The sequence below is a fragment of the Canis lupus genome, chromosome 2 (assembly GCF_048164855.1).
Source record: "Canis lupus baileyi chromosome 2, mCanLup2.hap1, whole genome shotgun sequence".
NCBI lineage: Eukaryota > Metazoa > Chordata > Mammalia > Carnivora > Canidae > Canis > Canis lupus.
Genome location: NC_132839.1, coordinates 2996106 through 3021507, shown reverse-complemented (window position 1 = coordinate 3021507; position 25402 = coordinate 2996106). Strand labels below are relative to the sequence as shown.

The following is a 25402-nucleotide window of genomic DNA, read 5'->3' as shown; positions in this document are numbered from 1 at the left end:
GCTTCTCGTTGAGCATAGAACTGATGCGGAGCTTCATCTCATGACCGGGAGATCTGAGGTAGTTGCTTACCAATTGAGCCACCCAGGCACCCTGAGGTTTATCATTTTTATTGATATTTGCAAAGAACAAGCATTTGATTTCCACTTACTCTATTGTTTGTACTACTTTCAGTTTTATTATTTCAATTTTATTTATTATTCATACTTCTATTTAATTTGCTTTTATTCTCCCATTTTCTTAAAGTGGAAGCTTAGATCACCAATTTAAGATGTTTTGTTTTCTAATATAAAAATGTAATGTTATACATTTCCCTTTAAACATTGCTTTAACTGCAGTTTACATTTTTATATTAACTGCATTTTACATTAAAAATTTTTGTTTTCTTTTGAATTAAAGCATTTTCTCCTTTTCATAGGACTTCCTTTCTCATAAAATTAAAGTACACACTTCTAGATAACCCACATATTTGGGTTACCATGTATTTTCCAGACACCTGTGTTTTCTATAATTTAAGGGTTTTTTTTTTACAGTCTTAAAATAAACCTTTTATAATTTTTATTAAATGTCAGAATATTGACATCTTAGTGAATTTTTCATGTATATATGACAATAACTTTTATTCTGCTGTTGTTAGTTGGAATATTCTATAATGTTAATTACATAAAGTTAGTTTATAGTGTTGTTTCAGGCTTTGATTTCCTTACTGATTTTCTGTCCACTTGTTACATTAATTGCCCAGAGAGAATTGTTGAAGTGTACAAGTATTATGGATACTTCAAATCCAAAGTATGGATTTTTCTGTTTCTCTTTTCAATCCTGTTATTTGTTTCATGTATTTGAAAGCACAAGTTTTAGGCCCCTGCATTTTTTGGATTTTTTTTTTTATTCTTAGTGAATCAATTTCCACCCCTATCAGTTAGTAATGTCCTTTGTTAGTTTAGCCCTGGTAATGTTTTTTGTTCTGAAGTCTATGTCACACTGTTTAAGGTGTTTACCTTTTCTAATATTGGCCTTTATTTCTTGCCTTACAGAATTAAAACTGAGTCTTGGTTTTTATAAATTGAAAATGTAAAAGAACTAAACAGGTTGACTAAGTTGAACAACTCAGATGAGGAAACCAAGGCTCAGAGAGTTCAGACAAGGTAATAGAGGCTCAAATGAGAGTTTGAGATGCAGAAATTAAAGTGCTGAGAGGTTGGAGGCTGTGTCATAACCAGCTAGTTAGTAGCAGAACCAGAGCCAAGATCCTTACACTGGGACATCTCGAGCTTCCCCCAAACTAAAAACGTGTCTGCCAATGAATTCGCTCTTAACAAGCATCTTATTATCTAATAGTTCTAAAGGTAAACAGTAGACATTTAAAGTCAAGTATCTTATGCCTGGGATTTTAAGGATGGGGATTCCGACCACCCCCCCCCCCAAAAAAAAAAAAAAACTACAGGGAACAGCTCATTGTGCTGCAGGTAAATGCACCAAAAGAAACTGTAAAGTCATTTCCATTTTCTATATTCTGGTCTCATGACACCAGTGAAATAATAAGTATGAGATAGCAATGTGACCCTCAAACAGCTCCAGGTTTTGGTGCAGTGGCTTTATGAATTAGCTCTTACTTTTTGGTTTTCCAAGTGCTGTGCTTTACAAAAAAGCTGTCTGTTAAGCACCTCACACACTGAAGAGATTATGTGCATGCATTCAAATACAGTGTTTTCCATTATATTTGGAACTGAACACTGCCCTTTATCACTTTTGAAGGAGAAATTATGATTGACAAGTGCTGTTGGCATAAAGTCATTAGTAGATTGCTCTCTGACTTTTTCTTTCAATGGTGTCATCCTTCTAAACCGATTAAACAGAAAATTAAAACATCAGGCTGTATATTGGGAAATTCTTTTATCAAAATATCTTTTTTATTTCCTGTCCTTTCTTCCATGTTCTCTTATTCAAATTGCTACAGTATTCTTGGAATTTTTATAGCTGTCCCTTTTAAGATACATTTTCAGAATTTGCTTGGAGAAGACTTGATGGAATCTATTTTCAGTCTCAGTAGGAGAATCCTAATTTGCATCTCCTCTTGGGTTGTCCTGGCCTAAATTGATCTACACTGACCTACTTCATTTTAAATCAATTCAAGTTTTTTTGTGTGTGCACACAGAACCAACTACTACCTGTACTTAGAGGCTGCAAAATCAATCCCAGGGAAATTTAAGCACTCTGGACAAGCTCTTCAAATAAAAGTGTACTGTGTTGTACTGTTCAGAATTCTGAAGGGCACTGAGGTGAAACTAAGAAGTTAGAAGAGTTTAATCAACCAGCTAGTCAAAATTTGTATCAGCTGTCTGTGATCCAAAATACATTTTGTTCCTTCTAATATCATCTGATGCCATTGCTATAAAATCAAATCTAATGTCATGTTATTATATTTAAGTATACTTAATATTTTTGTGGCAAGAGGGACAAATGTTATTCTCCTACAGTTGTTAGGATTGTACTAGGCTATTTCTTAAGTCAAATTCTGTAGCCAACTCTACTTTAGAAGTGAGATGCTAAAAAAAAAAAAAAAAAAAAAAATCTAAACTAAATAAGGGTCATTGGTAGTTCACTTTGCTCGAACATGTTGTGCTATTTAGCCAGAGTCAACAAAAATAATAGTTGAAACTTCTCAGTATTTTAGCGCTTGCTTATAAACAAATTTTCTCCTAAGCTGCTAAACTATAAGGAGATAACAATTATAATTCCTGTTGTGTTTAGAAAAAGATCCCATACTGGAAATACATCACACTGTTGAGCTTTAAAAATATCAGAGGTACAATAAATGCTGTTCATAAATGCCTATAATATTAAACATAAATAATAAATACTGTAAGGAAGGTAGGGCTATAGGACTTCCTAGATGGGAAAGAAAACTTCTTTCCAGAAGGAATTAAGAAATGTTTAACTGATAATAAGTCACTTCCACAATTTACCTGCACTTGTGCGAAGCCAGGAAGAGTGAGAGTGAATCCAAGAGTTGTATACTTTAGCAAGATTGAATAAGCAATAAGCAATAGATTATAGAATGAGTCAAAAGTGCAGGGATTTGTAGGTAATAAGATAATTTAGGAGGCTATTTCAAAAGTACAGATGAGGTTTGTGAAACATGAATAGAGAGTAGCCAGTAGAGATGAAGACCAAGTAGAAAAATAAAAACGTAACATCAGGCCACTATTTGGCTTTGAAAAGCAAGAGAGGGAGAGGAGTAAACTAACCAACTGACTAACTACCTACTAACTAAAGCAAGCCAGAGATGTTGAGCCTAGATAGATAGGTCAGAGGTTGATAGTGCTTTTACCAAAAGAGAGAACAAGAAAGAGGGCCAAAATTTTTAAGGACACATTAAATGTTTAGCCTTTTGAAGGCTAATGTAGATACTCATTTAATTACTGATGAATAACACTAATTACTTCAGTTTTAGACATAGTGTACTAAGTTTTCGTGTCACCAAGATGTTCAGGTAGAGGTGCTCACCATGTAGTTGCAAAGATAGAAGCACAGTAGAGAAGTAATAAAAACTTCGTGGGGCAAGGCAGTAGTTAAATCCACATGATTACGAGAAGGGAGGTAACAGCAAGGAAAGAAAATGTTGGAAGAATCCCTGTAGTTGGAGGGGAAGAAAATCCAGAGAAGACACAACCACAGGTGGAAGAGGAAAACTAGAAAGAAAAAAATGTCTTAGAAAAGAGAGAAGCAATTTTAAAAAGGGGTAGTTAGGCAACAGATCTCAGTCCACAGCCATGGATATATATGTTAAAAACAAAGAAAAAAGTTTAGAAACCAGTTACGTTTATTTGGTAGAAGGTTTTATTCTTTCTTTCACTTCTTTCCTTTCTAAATGTTTATGGGCATGAATCCATTAACAGTATGTGCCATGAAAGGGCAAATTGTCTATGATCATACCTCCTTGAGATAATTGTGGTTTAATTTGGCATATCTTCTTCCAGGCATTTTCAGTTTATGTGGAAATAGTCAATGGAGAATGCATTAGCTGTCAAATGTGCCATTTGTCAATATAACACTATGGTCTTTGAGCTATTTAAGGATTTCTGGCTAAAATTGAACTTTGTATGAAAATAGTGTTGCAACTCACCATATTTTAATGTTTGATGTTTCCCAACAAATCATTTGCATTCCTTTTCTCTTTTAAATTTAATCTCATTTTTAACAGTTTCTTCTCAGTTACACTTAGATTGATTTTTTCCTTTGTCTACTATGGAATTAATGGCATTTACTTTTCTTATTACAATTTCTATTTTTGTCTTTTTGTTTTATCTGATGTCTTGTATGATCTCTTGTTTTTACTGTGTATATTTTCTATTTAGAATTTTGTTATTCTAATTTACCCCCATGATTAGGAAGGCATATATATTCTGTTTTTAATTCATTACATCCACATTTCTAAAAAAACTCTATATATCAAAAGTTATTAGGGTAAAAAATATATTTTGAATCATATCCTCCTTTTGATTCTTTCCCCATTCTATATAAGAGGGGGGAATGTAACATATTTTTACTTCTCCATTTTCTCAGTTTTCTCATTAAAACTATAATGTATATTTTAAGAGCCACACTATTGAAACTTATTAAATTATAATTTGATCTCTATTCAATACTATTTTTATTCAATTTTATAACAAATTTAAAACAATTAGACTGAAACCTATGTTTAATTTGATTCAGCGTTCACTGCTAGTGTTCGTAGAATTATTCACTGGATGATAGTTTCTAGGACTACATAACAGATCATTGTCTTCAAAGAACATAGAGTCTAATGGCTTTCTTTCAATGGCATTACTTTCTTGTTCTCTATTTTGGTTGAAAGTATTCTGAAGCTTTAAGTCCATTCTTAATCTCCTAATTTAGGCACTTTTTAGAAATATAGAGGTGTTCCAGTGAAGATGGTGGAGTTGGAGGATACTAATCTCACACTGTCCCATGAATAGAACTAGATAATAGACACATCAGTGTTAATAACCTAGAAAATGGCCCAAAGACTAGAGGAACATACTCTTCACAGCTAACTGTAGACAAAAGTCTACATCAAAGAGGATAGGAAGAGCAGAGACAGGGTCAGGAGCTAAACAGACCAGCAGAAACATCCTCAGGAGGGAGGCACAGAAGGGACAGAAACAGACCCTCAGACTTGAAACTCCAGGTACAGGGAACTAGAATGGGATGGATGAGTCCCTATAACATTTGGCTTTGAAAACCAGAGGGGCCAAATTTTGTGAGTTCTTAGGATCAGTAGAGCTTAAAAGCTGGAATTTAAAAGATCAATAGGTTCCTAGGAGATCTGGGAAGGGAAGGGAAGCTGACTCTCCACCCTTAAAGAGACAACACAACAAACAGCCCCACAGAGACACAGCACAGAAGTGGCAATTTGAGAATCACCTGGAGTATGTGGGAGGGAGATTTGTCTACTGATGTCAGAGGGGGGGCTGGAGGGGCAGGGGTCACTGGAAGACCCAGCAACAAGGGGTTGGCAGCTGTCATGTCCCGCCCCTACTTCCCAGCCTAGAACAAGGAAGCTTGTGGGAACCTCCACAGCACAGTACTCACTGCCTAACTTGCCAACTGTGCAAATCACACCACCTTGTTCTGCAGACATGGCCCTTCCAGCCAGGCCTCAGCTCCAGGTTACCTCCCACAGCACACTGTACAAAACAAGGCTAAACCTAGCCTCCCAACACTGTGGGATTCTTTAGATCTGCCCCCTCTGATCTGGCCTGCTTAGTTTCCTGGCAGCTACAGATTCCCTCCTGCCAGTGCAAAACAACTGGCACTGCATGCCCCACCCCTGCAATTTCCTGCTGTTGATACTATTGCATCACTGGCAAACGCCTGGTCTGACTCAACTTAAGCCCAGGTGACCCAAGACTGTGCACTAACAGGGGACCAAACCTTGCTCATCACAGGCAAAGAGAGCCATCACAGGTGACTAGACCAAAGGTAAAAGTAGCTCAGCCACAACCGCAGAGTGCAAGCAACACATGCGAAAAACACCCCTGAAGTGCCAGGTTTTGGTGAACAGAGGACATTGCACTACGGGGCACTACAGGAACTCTTCTTCATAAGGCCACTACCTTCAAGTTTAGGATACATACATTACTTTCATAACACAAGAAACAGAGTGAGATAAAATGAAGAGTCAAGGCAGTATGTCCCAAATGAAAAAACAGGACAAAAATCACAGCAAGAGACCTAAATGAAATGGAGATAAGTAACATGTCTGAAAGAGAATATAAAGTAGTCATCAAAAAGATACTCACTGGATTTGAGAAGAGTGAAGTATCTCAGTAAGACCCTTAACAAAGAGATAGGAAACATGAAAAGGAAACAGAAATGAAGAACTCAATAAATAGAATTTAAAATACACTAGATGCATTTATTAATCAGTAGACACTAGCTGCAATATATAGTAGACTAGAGGAAACAGAATAACACATCAGTTACCTTGAAAAACAGAGTAATCAAAAGCAAACTAAACAGGAAAGACAATAATATATGAAAATAGACTAAAGGAATATAGTGACACCCTTAAGCATAATAACATTCACATTACAGGGATCCTAGAAGGAAAAATGAGATTAAGGGATGGATTGTACTTCAAGAAATAAGAGCTAAAAATTTCCCTAATCTGGAGAAGAAAACTGATACCCAGATCCAGGAGGCAAAGAGAGAGAGAACCCTCAACAAAATCAACACAAGGCAGTCCAATCAAGACACACAGTAATTAAAATGGTAAAAAGTAGTAATAAAAAGAATTTTAAAAGTAGCAAGAGAAAACAGTTACATACAAGGGAAACCCCAGCTGATTTTTTCAGAAGAAACTTTGCAGGCCAGAAGAGAGTGGCATGACATATTCAAAGTGCTGAAGGAAAAAAATCTGCAGCCAAGAACACTCTATCTAGCACAGCTATCTTTCAGAATAAAGAGGAGTTGAAGTTTCCCAGACAAACAAAAGCTAAGGTAATTCATGACCAGTAAACCAGCCCTACAAGAAATTTTAAAAGGGGGACTCTGAAAGGAAAGGAAAGACCATAAGGAGAAAGAAAATTAGAAGCACAAAAGCAGTAAAATTAAGTATATCTATAAAAATCAGGGGATTCACAAAATAGAAGGATGTAAAGACAAGAGGTGAGAAGAGTAAAGAATGGGTTTAAACTTAGGTGGCCATCAACTTAACATAGACTGCCATATGTAGAAGACATTATTTCTAAACCTAATGGTAACCACAAATCAAAAACCACTACAGATATGCAAAAAAATAAAGAGAAAGGACTCCAAGTATATCGCTAAAGAAAGCCAGCAAAGCATAAGAGAGCAAGAAAGGAACAGAAAAGAACTGCAATAACAATCATAAAACAAAATGGTAAGTATATACCCATAATAATTACTCCAAATGTAAATGGACTGACTGCTCCAATCAAATACATAGGGTGATGGAACGGATTAAATTAAAAAGATTCATTTATATTCTGCCTACAAGAGACACATTTCAGACCTAAAGACACATACAGATTGAAAGTGAAAGGATGGAAAGCAGTTGGTTTGCAAATGGACGTAAAAAGAAAGCCAGGGTAGCAATATTTATATCAGACTAAATAGACTTTATTTTATTTTTTTTAAATAGACTTTAAAACAAAGACAGTAACAAGAGAAAAAAGAACACATCATAAAGGGAATAATCTAACAAGATACAAACATTGTAAATATTTATGCATCCAACATGGGAGTACCCAAATACATAAAACACATAACAAACATGAATTAATAGTAACACAATAATAATAGGTGACTTTAACATACCACTTACATCAATAAATAGAGCATTCAAACAGAAAAATTACACAGGAAACGATGGCTTTGAATGACATATTGGAAGGATGGATCTAGATAGGTTCAGAATAATTCATCCTAAAACAATATACATTCTTTTCAAGTGCATATGGAACCAGAATAGATCACATACTAAGCCACAACACAGTCTCAAATTAAAAAAGATTGAAGTCCTACCATGCATCTTTCACAACCACAATGCTATGAAACTAGACATTAACCACAGAATAAATCTGGAAAGAGCATAAATACATGGATGTTAAATAAGTTATCTGATTTGTTAGTATATATTTGGTTATAGTAATCTGTTACTACACTAGGCATTTCTGTGTTTATCTGCTGTATTTTTCTCTTCTAGTTCTCATTTTGATTTTTGAGCCTACTTTCTTTTTTTCTTAGCTAATGTAGTTAAAGCATTGCAATTTTATTTTATTGGAAAAACTGGTCGTTACTTTTATTTTAAAAAATAATAACATGCTATTGCACAATGTGGGTCAACAAAGAAATCAAAAAGGAAATAAAAAATACTGGAGACAAGTGAAAATGACAACATGACAATCCAAAGTATTTGGGATACAATAAAAGCTATACTAAAAGGAAGTTTATAGCTATATGGGCCTATCTCAAAAATAAGAAAAAAAACTCAAAAAAAACCTAACCTAACATCTAAACAGAAAAAAAGAACAAACAAAACCCAAAACCAGTAAAAGGAAGGAAGTAAAAAATAGAGCAAAAATAAAATAGAAACTAAAAAAACCCAGTAGAACAAATCAGTGAAACCAGGACCGGTTCTTCGAAAAGATCAACAAAATTGATAAACCTTTAGCCAGACTCATTTAAAAAAAGAGAAAGAGAAAAAAAAAAAAAAGAGAAAGAGGACTCAAACAAAATTAGAAATGAAAGAGAGATAACAACAGACACCACAAAAATACAGAAGTTTATAAGAGGATATTATAAAAAAATTATAAAGCAACAAAGTGGAAAACCTAGAAGAAATGGATAAATTCCTAGAAACGTATTACCTGTCAAAACTGAAGCAGGAAGAAACAGAAAATTTGAATCTGTAATATAAAAACTCCCGATAAGCAGATTGGAGGAGACACACAACTGACATGTCTTCTTACCATGACTCTTCTAGCCATTTCTCTCTTGGGCACAATGACAACCCTTTCTTTTTTCTTAAGATTTTATTTATTTATTCATGAGCGACACAGAGAGAGGCAGAGACACAGGCAGAGGGAGACACAGGCTCCCTGCGGGGATCCTGATGCGGGACTTGGTCCTAGGACCCTACGATCACGACCAGAGCTGAAGACAGTAGCTCAACCACTGAGCCACTCAGGTGTCCCTCCCACAGTGGCAACTCTCAAAGAAAAACTGATAGCACCAATTGCAGAATAGGCAACTGTCCCCAAAAATAATATCACTATAGTGGATGTTGGGCAAATCGGTATGGTATGTGCCATCAGAATTCTGAGAAAGTCTCTGGCAGATGAACTTGCCCTTTTGGATGTTTTGAAAAATAAAGGAGAAATGATGAGTCTGCAATATGGGAGCTTATTTCTTCAGACTCCTAAAATTATGGCAGATAAAGATGCCTCTGTGACTGCCAATTCTAAGACTTTGGTGGTAACAGTAGGAGCCCACCAGCAGAAGGGAGAAAGACATCTTGTCTGGTGCAGAGGAATGTTCATGTTTTCAAATTCATTATTCCTCAGATAGTCAAGTACAGTCCTATTTGTATCATAATTGTGGTTTCCAACCCAGTGGATATTCTCACATATGTTACCCAGAAACTAAATGGACTATCCAAGCACAGTGAATAGAAATGGGTATGATCTGGATTTCTGCTGGATTTCACTATCTTATGGCTGAAAAATGTGGCATCCATCCCAGCAGCTGCCACTGATGGATTTGGGGGAAACATGGCAATTCACATGTGGCTGTGTGGAGTGAACATGGCAGGCATTTCTCTCCAGGAACTAAATCCAGAAATGAGAACAGACAATGACAGTGAAAACTGGAAGGAAATGCATAAGATCTAGTTAAAAGGATATACCAGCTGGGCTACTGGATTAAGTGTGGCTGATCTCACTGAATCCATGTTTAAAAATCTATGCAAGATACACTCAGTGGCAAGAATGGTGAAGGGAATGTTTGGCCTTGAGAACAAAGCGTTTCAGAGTCTCCCATGTATCCTGAATGCTCAGGGATTAATCAGTGTTATCAACCAGAAGCTGAAGGATGATAAGGTTCCTCAGCTCAAGAAAAGTGCATACCTGTGGGACATCCAGAAAGACCTAAAAGATCTGTGACTTCAGGCTTCTAGGCTGTAGAAATTTAAAACTATAATGTGATTAACCATGAGTCTTTAGTTTTTCATCCATATACATGGATCACAGTTTGCTTCTTTCTTCCTAAATATATTAATCAGGGCTCACAGAATCAAAGCTCATGCTCTATTTAATGCTTGCACTGGGGGCCCTTGAATAAATAAGATTAAATATTGTCGTGTGCTTATAAAAACAAAACAAACAACAAAAACTAAAGTCTAGTCCCAGAAGGTTAAAGTTCACATATATTCTTCACAAACTATTCTAAAAAATAGAAGACAAAGATAAGCTTCCAAATTCATTCTATGGGACCGGCATTACCTTGATATTAAACTGAGATAGAGACACTGCAAAAAAGAGATCTAGAGGCCAGTATCTCTGATGAACATAGAGGCAATAATCCTCAACAAAATATTAGCAAGCCAAATCCAACAATACATTAAAAACATCATTCACTATAATCACAAGAGATTTCTCTTATGCAGGATTAGTCAATGTGATACATCACATGAGCAAAACTAAGGATAAAACCCATATGATCATTTCAATAGATGCAGAGAAAGCATTTGACAGAGTACAACATAGATTCATGGTAGAAACCCTCAACCAAAAAAAGAAAAAAGAAACCCTCAACAAAGTAGTGAGAGGAAACAGGTCTCAACGTAATAAAGGCCATATATGAAAAAACCAACAGTGAACATCACTCAATGAGGAAAAACAGAGCATTTCCCCTAACATCAGGAACAAGACAGATGTCCACTCTCACCACTTTTATTCAACACAGCACTGGCTAGTCAGTCCTAGCCACAGCAACCAGACAAGAAAAACAAAAGGCATACAAATTGGCAAGAAAGAAGTAAAACTTTCACTGCTTGCAGATGACATGATACTATATATAGAAAACCCTAAAAACTCCACTAAAAATCTACTAGAACTGATAAATGAATTCAGTAAGGTCTTAAGATACAAAATCAACATACGAAAATCTCTTGCATTTCTATACATTAATAATGAAGCAGCAAAAAGAGAAATTAAAAAAGCAATCCCATTTACAATGGCACCAAAAATAATAAAATATCTAGGACTAAACTTAACCAAGAAGGTGAAAGAACTATATACTCTAAAAACTATAAAACAGAGAGAAAAGATATTGAAGATGAGACAAATAGATATTTCATGATCATGAATTAGAAGAACAAATATTGTTAAAATGCCCATACTACCCAAAGCAACCTACAGACTCAAGGCACTCTCTCCTAAAATACTAATAGCATTTTTTTTTTACAGAACTAGAATAATCTGAAAATTTGTATGGAATCATGAAAGACCCTGAACAGCCAACAATCTTGAAAAAGAAGAACAAAACTGGAGGTCTCATAATCCTGGACTTCAAGATATACTACAAACCTATAGTAATCAAAACAGTTTGATACTGGCAGAAAAGTAGACCCATAGATGAATGGAACAGAATAGAAGAAGTCCAGAAATTAACCCCCAAATATATGGTCAGTTAATATTTGACAAAGGAGTCAAGAATATGCAGTGGGAGAAAAAACAGTCTCTTCAAACTATGGTGTTGGGAAAACTGTACAGCTAAATGCAAAAGAATCCTAACTCTGGGAAACAAAGGGTTGTGGAAGGGGAGGTGAGTGGGGGGATGGGGGGACTGGGTGATGGGCACTGAAGAGGGCACTTGATGGGATGAGCACTGGGTGTCATACTGTATATTGGGAAATTGAATTTGAATTAAAAAATGTAAAAAAAATGAAACTGGACCACTTTCTTACACCATATACAAAAATAAACTCAAAATGGATTAAAACCTCAATGTGAGACCTGAAACCACAATAATCCCATAAGAGAGCACAAGCAGTAATTTCTCTGACATTGGCCATGGCAACATTTTTCTAGATAAGTCTCTTGAGGCAAGGGAAATAAAAGCAAAAGTAAACTATTAGGACTATATCAAAATAAAAAGCTTCTGCACAGCAAAGAAAACAACAAAACTAAAAGGCCACCTACACAATGGGAGAAGATATTTGCAAATGACATATCTGATAAAGTGTTATTATCCAAAATATGTAAAGAACTTATAAAAGTCAACATAAAACCCCCCAAATAATCCAATTTAAAAATGGCAGAAGACATGAACAGACATTTAGAAGACATACAGATGGCCAGCAGATCCATGAAAAGGTGCTCAACATCACTCACCATCAGTGAAAGGTCAACCAAAATCACAATGAGATATCACTTCACACTTATTGGAAAGGCTAAAATCAAAAACAAGAAATAACAAGCGTTGGTAAGGATGTGTAGGAAAAGGAACCCTCGGGGGATCCCTGGGTGGCTCAGCGGTTTGGCGCCTGCCTTCGGCCTGGGGTGTGATCCCGGAGTCCCAGGATCAAGTCCCATGTCAGGATCCTTGCATGGAGCCTGCTTCTTCCTCTGCCTGTGTCTCTGCCTCTCTCTCTCTATCATGAATAAATAAATAAAATCTTTAAAAAAAAGAAAAAGAAAAAGGAACTCTCTTACGTTGTTGGTGGGAATGCAAACTGGTGCAGCCACTGTGGAAGACAGTATGGAGGATCCTCAAAAACTTAAATACAGAATTACCATATATGTGAGTAATTCTACTACTAGGTATTACCCAAAGAATATGAAAACAATAATTCAAAAAGATACATGTACTTGGATATTGACTTCATCTCTGTTTACAAGAGCCAAATTAGAGAAGCAACCCAAGTGTCTGTCTGTAGATGAATGGATACTGGAGATGGTGTGTGTGTGTGTGTATAATATATATGTGTGTATTATTAATATATAATACACATATATACATGTATACATACATTAATATATATTAATGTATATTTATATATTAATGTATTAATGTATATTAATATACAATATATACATATAATACATATAACATGTATATATAATTATATAATAATTATATATGTACATGTGTGTGTGTATATATATCTATATATATACACACACACATGCAAAAGAATATTGCTTGGAGCACCTGGGTGACACAGTCATTTGGGCATCCAACTCTTGGGTTTGGCTCAGATCATGATCTCAGGGTCATGAGATCAGGCCCCACCTCAGGCTCCACGCTCAGCGCAGTCTGCTTAAGTTTCTCTCTTCCTCTGCTCCTCTCCCCCTTGCATACACTTGCTCTCTCACTAAAATAAATAAAACTTTTTTTTCTATAAAGTTTGAGATCTTGCCATTTGCTGCAACATGGATCTACAAAGCATAATCTTAAGTGAAATAAGTCAGTCATAGAAAGACAAATACCCTATGATTTCACTCATAAGTGGAAATCAACAAATGAACAAAGAAAAAAGGGACAAAGGAGAAAACAGACACTCAAGCATCATAACTGATGGTTACCTGAGGGGAGGTGGGAAGGGGAATGGGTGAAATAGGTGATGAAGATTTAGAGTGGACTCATGATGAGCACTGAGTAATGTATAGAATTGCTGAGTCACTATCTGGTACACCTGAAACTGATATAACACTGTATTTTAACAATACATAATTTTTAAAAGTCATTAATTGGACTTCATCAAAATTAAAACATTTTCTTTATGAAACATACTGCCTTAGAAGGTGTAAAGACACACCACAGATAGAAAATATCTGCAAAACAGGTATCTAACAACTTATATCCATGATTTTTTAAACTTCCAAATATTTTACAAAACAAGATAGATGCTAAATAAGTACATGAACATTTGCTCTGCATTAGTAATCATTAGGCAAAGGAGATTTAAGAATGTCTACAAATAAAAAACAAAGATTAGGAAAAAAAAAAAAACCCTGACAACTCACAACTAGAGCTTTGTTATGTTCCAGAGGGGAAGGCAAAAGAGTGGAGCCACTTTGGGTAACAGTGTGGCTGTTTTTTATAAAACTAAACATACTATAAACATAAGTTTTATAAAACTTTACATACAGTCCAGATATCTCACCATTAGGTATTTATCCAGGTAAAATAATAACACATTTATCCAAAAATGTTTATGGGTACATTTAGAGTGGCTATATTCATAGTCACCAAAAAACTGGAAACCAGATGGTCCTAGACTGAGGTATAGATAAAAACTTGCTCTATTCATGTGGTGAAATCTAGTCTGCTACGTAAAGGAATATACAAATATATGCAACAATGCGGACCAATCTCAAACACCTCATTTAGAGAAAGAAGTCACTGAAGACAACTTAGGGGCCATAGGCTAAAAGAATTCAAATATCTTCCAACAGAAATAATGCTATATGTTAGAGGGAACATCTCATCTTTTTTGTAAAAATCACTGCAAATGCCACAATTAGATAATAATAATGCATTCTAAAATTTGCATGTATTTTGACTGGACAAGGCAGCAAAGTAATGAAATACATGTATATAATAGTCAATAAAGTCAGATGTTATATATCATATATAATATACATATATATTCACTCTTTGCTTATGGTGATAAAGGCACTATATCCATATCTATCATCTACCCAAAGACAGAGAGAGAATCTTTATCATCATAGACTCCTTGAGGATGGGAATTGTGTTTTTCTGCCATTCTTTATCATAACTTCTTTAAGATTTTATTTATTTATTTATTTATTTATTTATTTATTTATTTATTTAAGAGAGAGAGAGCACAAGCAGGGGAGGGGCAGAGTAAGAGGAAGAAACAGACCTACCCCCTGAGCAGGGAGTCCGATGCGGGGCATTCCCAGGACCTGGGATCATGACCAGAGCCAAGGCAGACTCAACCAACTGAGTCACCCAGGCTCCCCTATCATAACTTCTTATAAATAAAGGAAGTTCTCTCATCAGTTATATCTTGAAGATCTGTGTGTGCTTATTATTTTTAATTTTCTTTCTGTTATTGTAGTTTTTTAATCCATCTTTCATCTGCTCTTTTTCTTAATTCTCTTATAGTGTTCATTTGTGGGAATTTTGGTTGCAAGCTAATTTTAAGTTAAGGTCTTAATTTCTCTCTCTCTGTCTCTCTCTCTGTCTCTCTCATCCTTCACTCTTCACTTGTTTTCCTCCTCACTCTCTTTGCTCAGCCTCTCCTGGGTCTTCAGGTCGTCCCTGTGATCTGGTTTCTAATACAAAACAAGGTCACCTGTTGGTTTTGTGGAGCTCTCCTGCTTTAGGTACCTGGAGATACTGCAAATCAATGAGCCAGCAGAGTCTTAGCTCAGTTCCTAGCTTAGAGGTTTGAGCTGTGTCATCCTGATTTTCTGGGAATGCAGCCTGATATAAGCCATGGGCCCAGGCATGATTAATAGCATCTATGGTCAGCGCCTTTCAGGACAGCAGGGGAGCTGACTGAAATTATGGCAGTTGGTCACAGCCCCCCACTCATGTTGGGGTGCTCTTATTCCCTGACACCCCACAGCAACTGAACCCAAGGAAGTCTACACCCGCTTTTGGCCACCATGCTAAGCCCCACTCACTACTCCAACTATTTTATGGTTTTTATTTATGGATATGTTTTCCTCATTTTTTGCATGACTATGAATTACTTACTTTTAAAAGCCATTTTTATACACCTTCTATGTGTTTGGAGCAGTTAGAAGGGATGAAATAGTCTAGGGCTTAAAGTACGTACCTACTGTGCCAGCTTGGTTAGAAGTCCTGTATGTAAAAGACTCCAAGTATTTGCTAAGCTAACTTGTATAAAATTTCATCCCATGTGAAACATTACAGTTATGTTTCACTGAATTCCTTTTTTCCCATCCTGCATTGTGTATTGCATCAAATCGAAATGAATGTCTCTGTGAGGCTAATAGGAACTTATCCCTGGGGATGGTCATCAAACATCTTTGAGGAGGTAGGGCCACTGGATGGCATGGTAGCGACTGACCCGGGCACATTTCTTTTCCAGCTTTATTATTTTGCTTACATACTTCCCTGTAACAAATACAGATATTAGAGATCCTACTTTATGCTATTGCCTTGGAAACATCAACCTTCTGCTATTTTCAATGATATCTGTAGCAATCCTTGCCCCCGATGCTAGACAGAGTAGGACTCTTTTTAGACTACGTGCACCAACTCTTATTTGCACTAAAGCTTTTCTTCTTTGATCCATTAGCAGAATTGATGTCTCCTAATGTCAAAAGGTACACAAAGCTTCAAAGACACATAGCACTGAGTTTGATCTTAAAAATACAAAATCAAAGGTTTTTTTTTTTTTAAATCTTAGGAATAAGTCCTGCCTTTTACCTCATACGACTGGATTAAAAAATATTACCAGCTCATGCCTACTGGCCATTGGTATTAAAAATAAGTTGCTGTGAAGTAGGACTTCCAAATATTCTTCAAAGTATTTGGTGAGCTATGAAGAGCCTTGGTTTCTTAATGGTTTCTAAATACTATTCCTCACTAAAAGGAGCCAGGGCTCATTGAAGAAATGGCTGACTTCAAAACTGAGGAAGGAATGATATAAAGTGAAAAGTATCTTGTCCCACAAGGTCTGGAAGCACTTTAAAAAAAGACTGAGTCAAAATGACACAGGAACTTGACCGAAGGGCTCTGATTGGCAATAGATAGAACCAAGTACATGATGAGAATAATAGATTAAAACTCATTGAAGAAAATAGTGATATAATAAGTAAATGAATAGATAAGCAAAGAAGGAAGAAGGAGAAAGCTCTTTTTGGAAAACGGTGGACTCGTAAGAAACACTAGAGGCAGAAAAATCACAATTTTGCAACTGTGATCGCTATGCAAGAAATATCATACAGAAGATATCCATGAACACTAAAACTAGTAGGTAGAGTTAGAATATAGAGTAACTCTGTGGTGGAAAAATCTATTAGACACAATCTTACCCAAGAAACAAAAAATCACCAGTAATGGAACTAATATCATCCTTGATATGATACACTGAGAAGGACACATCTCCTCTGTGCTTCTGTTGCTGAAGATGAAATAACCTGCATCTAATTATGAGGAAAATTTAAACTCACACTGTGTTTCATTCTACAATGCAGTTGCCTGTAGTCTGTAAAAATGGGCAAGGTAAAGAAACAAAGAAAGGCTGGAGAACGGTTGCATAATAAATGAGACAAGAGAGCTAGGACAATCAAGTGCAGGTATGATTCTGGACTAGATCCTGGACCTAGGGGGAGAAAATAGCAATAAAGGAATTTTCAGAAAAATTGGGAAATTTTGAATATGGATTGTGAATTACAGGACAATATTATATCAATTTTAATTTCCTAATTTCAGTAATTTTTTTGTGTTTATATAAGAGAATATTCCTGTTCTTGGAAAATACCCTATAGTATTTAGGGATAAAGGGTGTCTACAATTTACTTTCAAATGGTTTGGTAAAAATGTATGTTGTGCCTGACATACATACATCATATGTGTGTGTATGTGTTTGTGTGAAGAGACAGATGGACAGATAACAGGCAATGCATAATAAAGTAAAAGCAGCAAAACGCTAACAATCTGTGATTCTGGAAAAAGGGTGTATGGATATCCTCTGTATTCCTCTGGCAAATTTTCTTTTGCTTGAAATTGCATCAGAACTAAAAGCCATCCCCCCAAAATACTTGATTAGGATGCTAAACATTTATTCTAAAACTATTGCAAATCTTATTTTTGCTCAAATCATTTTTTGAAGTACTTAAAAAAATTATCCTTAAAGATACTTTGCCCCTTCTCTCCGTCTCCCTCTGTCTCATGCGCACAAATGCTGCTATACATATCACAGCTGGATGTTTAGTAGATATCTTAAATGTGACATGTCCAAGCATACTGTTTTTGCCCATTTAGTCCTGTCTTTTCCCTTGATCTCATTCCAAACCATTCTTATTTTAGTTAAACAGCATAATTCTCCCTTTGCTGAGTTCAAACACGTGGGACTTATTCCCAAGACCTCTTTTCTCTTCCTTTTCTCCATCTTCAGTTGGTAAGTATTTACTGTTCTACCTTCAAACACTTCTCCAACCCCACCTTTCCATCCTTACTCCAGACCCTCCATTGCGTCTCACCTGTCCTAGGGTACCCACCCTCCCACCAAAGCTCCTGTATCTCCTTTGGCCTCTGTGTTCTCCATCCCAGGGGCTTTCTTTCTGCCCATTCCACAGGGCAGGCTGACAATTCTTATCTGAAGGCCTTTGTGCTTGCTATATGAGATACTCATCCTCTAGGGATTCACAAAGCTATATCTATTCATCAACCAGGTCTTCACTCAAATGTCACCTCATCTGAGAGGCCTTTCCTGACCACCCTGTTCAAGAAAGCCATATTCCACCTAATGTTTCTTCCCACTACTTGAACTTTTTCATAGCACTTCCCACACAGTGAACTTATGATAATACAGTTTTTTAAAATATAGTTATTTTTATTCCTACACTAAAAGAGCCAGAGGAGGGAATTGCCACTTCAGTGTTTTTTTTTTAATCAGAAGAGTACAGTACCTGACAGATTGTAGACGCTCAATAAATATCAAATGAGTGAAAATGGACAAGAGCTGCACAAGAAATACAGACTTGTAATGTTGCTACTGGACAATAATATCTCACTACTCAATGCTTGAGTCAGCAACTTGGGACTGTGTTGATGGGGGCTGAAAAGTAGAAAAGCTGGGGAGAAGAGAAGGAAAAAAAGCTGCAAGGCTAGACAAGACATTAGGGGGCCAGACTGAGTCTGGGATCTAAACTTATGCTGCCAGTTTGCTCAAAATGCCATTAATTAGTAGGCGGTTGCACCTGGAAGAATGGGATAAATGTAAATGACACCCAGGCGGCCAGCCCTGCTAGCATATGGTATGACCTTTAAGCTCAAATTTATTCAGGTATAACACAGCCATCAGTCAGAGGATATACAGTTCTCATATTCAAAAACATCTTTATAGAACAAGAGAAATCATTCCATATGAAATATAAATGAAGAAGAACTTTACATTTTGAACAAGAGACATAGCTGAGGACAAAATCAGAGAGGGAGACAAACTTTAAGAGACTCTTAATTATAGGAAATGAACTGAGGGTTGCTGCAGGGGAGGTGGGCGGGGGGCATGGGGTCACTGGGTGATGGGCATTAAGGAGAGGACTTGATGTAATGAGCAGTAGGTGTTTTATAAGACTGATGAATCACTACATTCTATCCCGAAACTAATAATACACCTATGTTAATTCAATTTAAATTAAAAACAATTTTTTACAAAGGGACATAGCTGAGATAATAGGAATCCATAGCATTTGGAAAGACCTGAGAGCTAAACTTACATATAGCATGAAACCAGTGTATATTCTGTATCATGAAACGACTATTAAAGTTCCATGCTTCCAGCGCACTAACTACAAAGGTTTTCCAAGGACTTTGAGGCAGGAAATTAAAAGCAAAGCATGCTAATGTCTGTCCTGGTAAAACACGGGAAACCAGGCTCCCCAGGTCAGTAAGATCCTTATGAGCAGGCCACGTTCCCGAAGAAACCTGAGGCCATCTAACAAACCACGCCAAGAGAAGCACTCCCAAAGGGCAGAGATCTTCAGTGTAGATGCAGAGGGAAAAATCTGTCTTCACTCTCTGCCCCTGCGTTAGCACGCTGTCAAATGAATACGCTGATAGACAAAGACAAGGAAAACCAGGTCAAGAAGAGCAGCCTGGTTGGGAAGCTGTCTTGATAAAATAATATATCAGTGAGGCATCAAACTGGAAGCTCCTCAGCGCTGTGGTTGTGTCTAGTTTTCTGTTCGTCACTGGGACCTCTACCTGACAAAGCTGTCACGTTCAACTTCTTAAGACATTCCTCAGTGTCATCTGTGATTGGTAGTTAACATCCTATGACAAGGCAGGTCCCACGAAAGGGTAGTCTGGAGCCCAGACCCTTTACCAGCCTTGAAGTTAGGCTGCCTACTATTTTAGCTGGATCCAATTTTCAGTAAAGGGATCTGAATACCACTTTCTTTCCTTAGAAATACCTCTCGTTGAAAGAACATTTCTATTTCAATTTGCTGTTTAAATAGAACCGCCCCTATCAGTGTTTTGGTATATAAATAAACATTATAAAGGTTGCTTTAACAATTTGGCAATTCCAAAAATTTAACACGTGTACAAAACTGCTAATTTAGGAACTTGAACTAAATAATAAAATGTGCCCAACCATGTGTCTACAAATTCAGTCGTCAGTGCATTTTTGGTAAAAATAAAACAGGATGTAATGTCCAACATGATGACTGTAGCTAACACTGCTGTATGATATATAGAAAAGGCACTGGGAGAGCAAATCCTAAAAGTTCTCATCAAAGGAGAAATTTTCTTCTTTCTTTCTACTTATATGAGAAGATGGACGTTAACTGAACTGACTGTGGTAATCATCCCACAAAATATGTAAATCAAACTATCACTTTGTAGGTCTTAAAACTTATACAGTGATGTATGTCAATTATTTATCAATAAAACTGGGAGGAAAAATGAAATAGGCTTTTCAGAGCAGACTTTGGTGTAACAGCACCACTTCCAATCTGAAACAGCTGCAGAAATGTTAGGAAAATTCTATTTCTAATGACTCATAGCAAGTTTCTGAAAGGACACATTCAACGTTATCAAAATTATGTATTTTCTCCTAATAGGATATTAGGTATATGTATTATGAACAAAATGCAACAATAAATTATACTTTCTTTTAACTTAAAAAAAGTTAGACATTTGGATATTAACTAAATGACCAAGGACAGAGAATTGGTTAAACGAGCTAGGACTCCTGCTGGCAATATATGGTACTCAATACTACTAATTGACTAGTAGTCAATAGTTAAATAATAGTTCACTTATTGATTTATTCTCCCAATATTTGCTGAGCATGTACCATGTTAGCAATGAACAAGACATAAAAAAAACCCTACTCTCATGACATTTTCATTCTAGAGAGACTTAATGAGCCGGAAAAACCTTCACATTCTAAGAATAACTGAAAATAGCAGATTACAAAATTGTATATACAAAATAATCTCAACTAAGTAAAATAAATAAGCTACTTACTAACTAAGTAAATACTGCTATTTGAGTAAAAGGCATCTGTGGACAGATTGGGTGTTTGTAGTTAGTGGGCTGGAAGCATGGAACTTTAACAGTCATTTCATGATACAGAATATATACTAGTTTCATGCTATACGTAAGTTTAGCTCTCAGGTCTTTCCAAATGCTATGGATTCCTATTATCTCAGCTATGTCCCTTTGTAATAGAACAGCAACTACCCAGACAGAGCCCCACCATTTTATTCCCTCCGTACCTCAGAGACAGATGCATGTTACATCAATGCAGGAAGGTAGATCAGTCTCTAATGTAGATTTGTATAAACTAATTTTTAAAAATAGATGCACAAGAACAGAATGCCAGATATTGATTTACAAAAAGAACTAATTTAGCAGCATAATCTCTCCCTATAGGCAGTTCCACACAGGAAAGCAATTTTGTTTTGTTTTCAAGTTTGCATATCGAGCAAAAGATCAGAGCAAAGGAAATTAGAGCTGATTTCCGCAACACTCACTTTTCTCTGCTTCCACTGCTGACTAGACCCCTAAGTTGACCCATTCTTTCTTTAGATAGATGAGTTTTTTTTTTTCACTCAGAAGAGTAAAGTACCTTGATTGAATGAGGACTTTTTGATATTATAATCTTACCCCTTATCCATTAATGTATATTTATTTCTAGGTTTTGAAGTTCGTGGGGCCACAGTGATCCCTTAGTGGTTGGCCAAAGTATGTGGGTGTGTGTTTGTGTACTGGGTAAACCACCTCCAAAAAATAGATCTGGAAAGGATTATCTAAGGTTGATAGGAAAAGGGTAAGTGAGGGCTTATTTCTTTTTCTCAATTTGAATGAAAAATACATATTATGTTTATAACCAGAAAAGCAATTAAGATGGTATCAGACCTATATTCCCACCAAGAAAATGGGGGACACAAGTTTAGATCATTCACCTTGCTAAAGGCATAGTGCTGCTAAAACAACGAAGACCAGATAAGAAAGGTCTTCAAGGGAAGAAAACCAAACAGATGTGCTAATCCTTCCTGCATACTATTTCTCCATGTAGCTTGTCAATGCAGAATAAGAGGCTAAAAATCTGGGCTTTGCTTGCATGGAGGGACAGAAATATGATGAGAACTTTTGGTGGTCTGCTCAGGCTGGAGAGATAAAATTAAATAATTAATGAGTTCAGAATCCAGCCAGTTTTCCTTTAGAAGTATTGCCAAATTCCCGAAGTATGCAGCGTGGGAAGCTAACACTAGCAGAACACCTCTGAAAATCAAAGGAGCATTTGCAGCGTAGTTGCAAAACGATGAGAGCCATCCGTTCTAAAACTCACGAAATATTTCCAAAAAGCTTGCAAACAAAAAATAAGACAAAAACAAAGAAAATAACAGGCATATCATATTTAAAACTACTGAACACAAAAGATAAAAATCTTTCAGTGAGATCTGTTTAGCTCACTTGAACTCCTGTAAAGAAGAAATGTCACAAACTAAGGAGCATCAACAATAGAATTTTATAGTCTCATACTTTTGGAGGCTATTAGACAAGATCAATGTGTTGGCAAGGTTGTTCTCTCGTGAGAGCTGTGAGGGAGAAATATGTTCCATGTTTATATCTAAGCTTCTAATGGTTTTCTGACAATCTTGGCATTCCTTGGCTTTGGCTGCATCACCCTCCTATATGCCTTTATCTTCACCGCGCATTCTCCCTGTGTATCTGCATCCAGATTCTCCCTTTCTCTACAAACATTAGTCCTATTGATTTAGGGGTCCACTTCACTCAGCATGACCTCATAACTAATTCTATATGCAATACTTCTGTTTTTAAATAAGGTCACATTTTGAGGTACTGAGGGCTAGGACTTCAACATATTAATTTGGGGGAGATAGTTTGAGCCCATAACAAATTATTGCCTTAAATAAATTTATAGCTTTAAATATGAATGTAGAAAAGAAAGAGTAATAATTAATGATATTCCTTATGAGTAGGGATGTAATAATTGTAAATGAAACCTAAGCAAATCTTTTTGAGTGGTATATAAAAACTATATCATGATCACAAGGGTATGATTCCAGGAATACAAGTTCAGTTTATCAAATCTAAAATCAAACAATGTAATTTGTCAGTTTAACAGAATTCTTTTTAAAAAATCATCATTTTAAGAGATGCATGAATATATTTGATAAAATCCAAGATCATTTCATAATTTAAAAAATCTTAGTAAATGAGGAATATAAATTACTTAACTTGATTAAAGATGATTTCTAAAACACACAGCTAATAAAAAAAATAATGGTGATTTATTGAAAACTTTATCCATCTTAATTTTTTGAGGACCCTCCATACTGTTTTCCAGAGTGGCTGCACCAGCTTGCATTCCCACCAACAGTGTAAGAGGGCTCTCCTCTCTCCACATCTTCCCCAACATCTGTTGTTTCCTGTGTTGTTAATTTTAGCCACTCTGACTGGTTGTGAGTTGGTATCTCATTGTGGTTTTGATTTGTATTTCCTTGATGATGAGTGATGTTCAGCATCTGTTCACATGTCTGTTGGCCATCTGGAAGTCTTCTTTGGAAATATGTCATTCATGTCATCTTCCTCTTTTTCAACAGGATTACATCTTCTTTGAGCACTGAGTTTCGTAAGTTCTTTATTGATTTTGGATACTAATCCTTTATTAGTTGGAGAAGAAGATATCTTCTTCTCCCATTCTGTAGGTTGTCTTTTAGTTTTGTTGACTATTTCTTTTGCTGTGCAGAAGCTTTTTATCTTGATGATGTCCCAAGAGTTAATTTTTGCTTTTGTGTCCCTTGCCTCCAGAGACATGTCTAGAAAGAAGTTGGTACAGCCAGTGTCAAAGAGGCTGCTGCCTGTGTTCCTCCCTAGGATTTTGGTGGTTTCCTGTCTCACATGTAGATCCTTCACCCATTTTCAATTTATTTTTGTGTATGACATAAGAGAGCGGTCCAGTTTCATTCTTCATTCTGCACGTTGCTCTCCAGCTTTCCCAACATCATGTGTTGAAGACACTGCCTTTTTCATCGCATATTCCTCTCTGCTTTGTCAAAGACTAATTGAGCATACAGTTGTGGGTCCCTTTCTAGGTTTTGTATTTTCTCCCATTGATCTACGTGTCTCTTTTTGTGCCAAGACCATCCTGCCTTGATCACTACAGCTCTGTAACACAGCTTGAAGTATGGCATCATGATGCTCCAGCTTTGGTTTTCTTTTTCAAGATGGCTTTGGCTGTTTGAGGTCTTTTGTGGTTCCATACAAATTTCAGGATTGTTTGTTCTAGTTCTGTGAACAGTGCTGGTGGTATTTTGACAGGGATTGCATGAAGTGTGTAGATTGCTTTGGGTGGTATAGACATTTTAGCAATATTTAATCTTCCAGTCCATGAGCATGGGATGTTTGCCATTTCTTTGTGTCATCAGATTCTTTCACATGTGCTCGATAGTTTTCAGAGTACAGATCTTTTACCTATTTGGTTAGGTTTATTCCTAGATATCTTACAGGTTTCAGTATAATTGTAAATGGTATTCATTGCTTGATTTCATCTCTTTCTGCTACTTCATTATTGGTGTAAAGAAATGTAACCAACTTATAAATGTTGATTTTTTTATCCTGCAACTTTGTTGAATTTGTGTATCAGTTCTAGTAATTTTTTTGGTAGAGTCTTTTAGATTTTCTACACAGAGTATCATGTTGTCTGTGAATACTGTAAGTTTGACTTCTTCCTTGCCATAGAAAACTACCCTATGACCTACCAATTGCACTACTAGGTATTTACACAGAGGATATAAAAATACTGATTCAAAGGAATACATGCACCCTGATGTTTACACCAGCATCATCAACAATAGCCAATTATGGAAAGAGCCCAAATGTCCATCAACTGATGAATAGATAAAGAAGATGTGGTGTATATATATACACACACACACACACACACACACACACACAAATGGAATATTATTCGGCCATAAAAAAAATAATGAAGTCTTGCCATTTGTAACAATGTAGATGAGCTAGAATGTATTATGCTAAGCAAAAAAAGTCAGATAAAGACTAATGCCATATGACTTCACTCATATGTGGAATTTAAGAAACAAAATAGATGAATGTGGGGGAAGGGAAATAAAAGAGGGTAGCAAACCATGGAGTCTCTTA

General features: G+C 36.2%; 1 protein-coding gene and 1 long non-coding RNA gene across 19 annotated transcripts in view; one reads left to right on the top strand and one right to left on the bottom strand.

The window, feature by feature from the left end:
* TMEM232 (transmembrane protein 232) overlaps positions 1-25402 on the bottom strand; it is a 248986-nt gene that overhangs the window by 63766 nt on the left and 159818 nt on the right. The window contains exon 16 of one of the 17 annotated variants that reach the window (XM_072788155.1): positions 12421-12479. The exons of the other annotated variants lie outside the window; for them this stretch is intronic. Within the exon in view, the coding sequence (XP_072644256.1) occupies positions 12434-12479 (46 nt within the window). The 3' untranslated portion in view covers positions 12421-12433. Of the gene's footprint in view, positions 1-12420; positions 12480-25402 lie in introns of those variants that run through there. 17 annotated transcript variants of the gene reach the window in all.
* The window catches only part of LOC140611412 (uncharacterized), an 86279-nt gene that overhangs the window by 49417 nt on the left and 11460 nt on the right, over positions 1-25402 (top strand). Inside the window, exon 4 of one of the 2 annotated variants that reach the window (XR_012012629.1) lies at positions 11494-11867. The exons of the other annotated variant lie outside the window; for it this stretch is intronic. This is a non-coding gene — a long non-coding RNA (uncharacterized lncRNA). Of the gene's footprint in view, positions 1-11493; positions 11868-25402 lie in introns of those variants that run through there. 2 annotated transcript variants of the gene reach the window in all.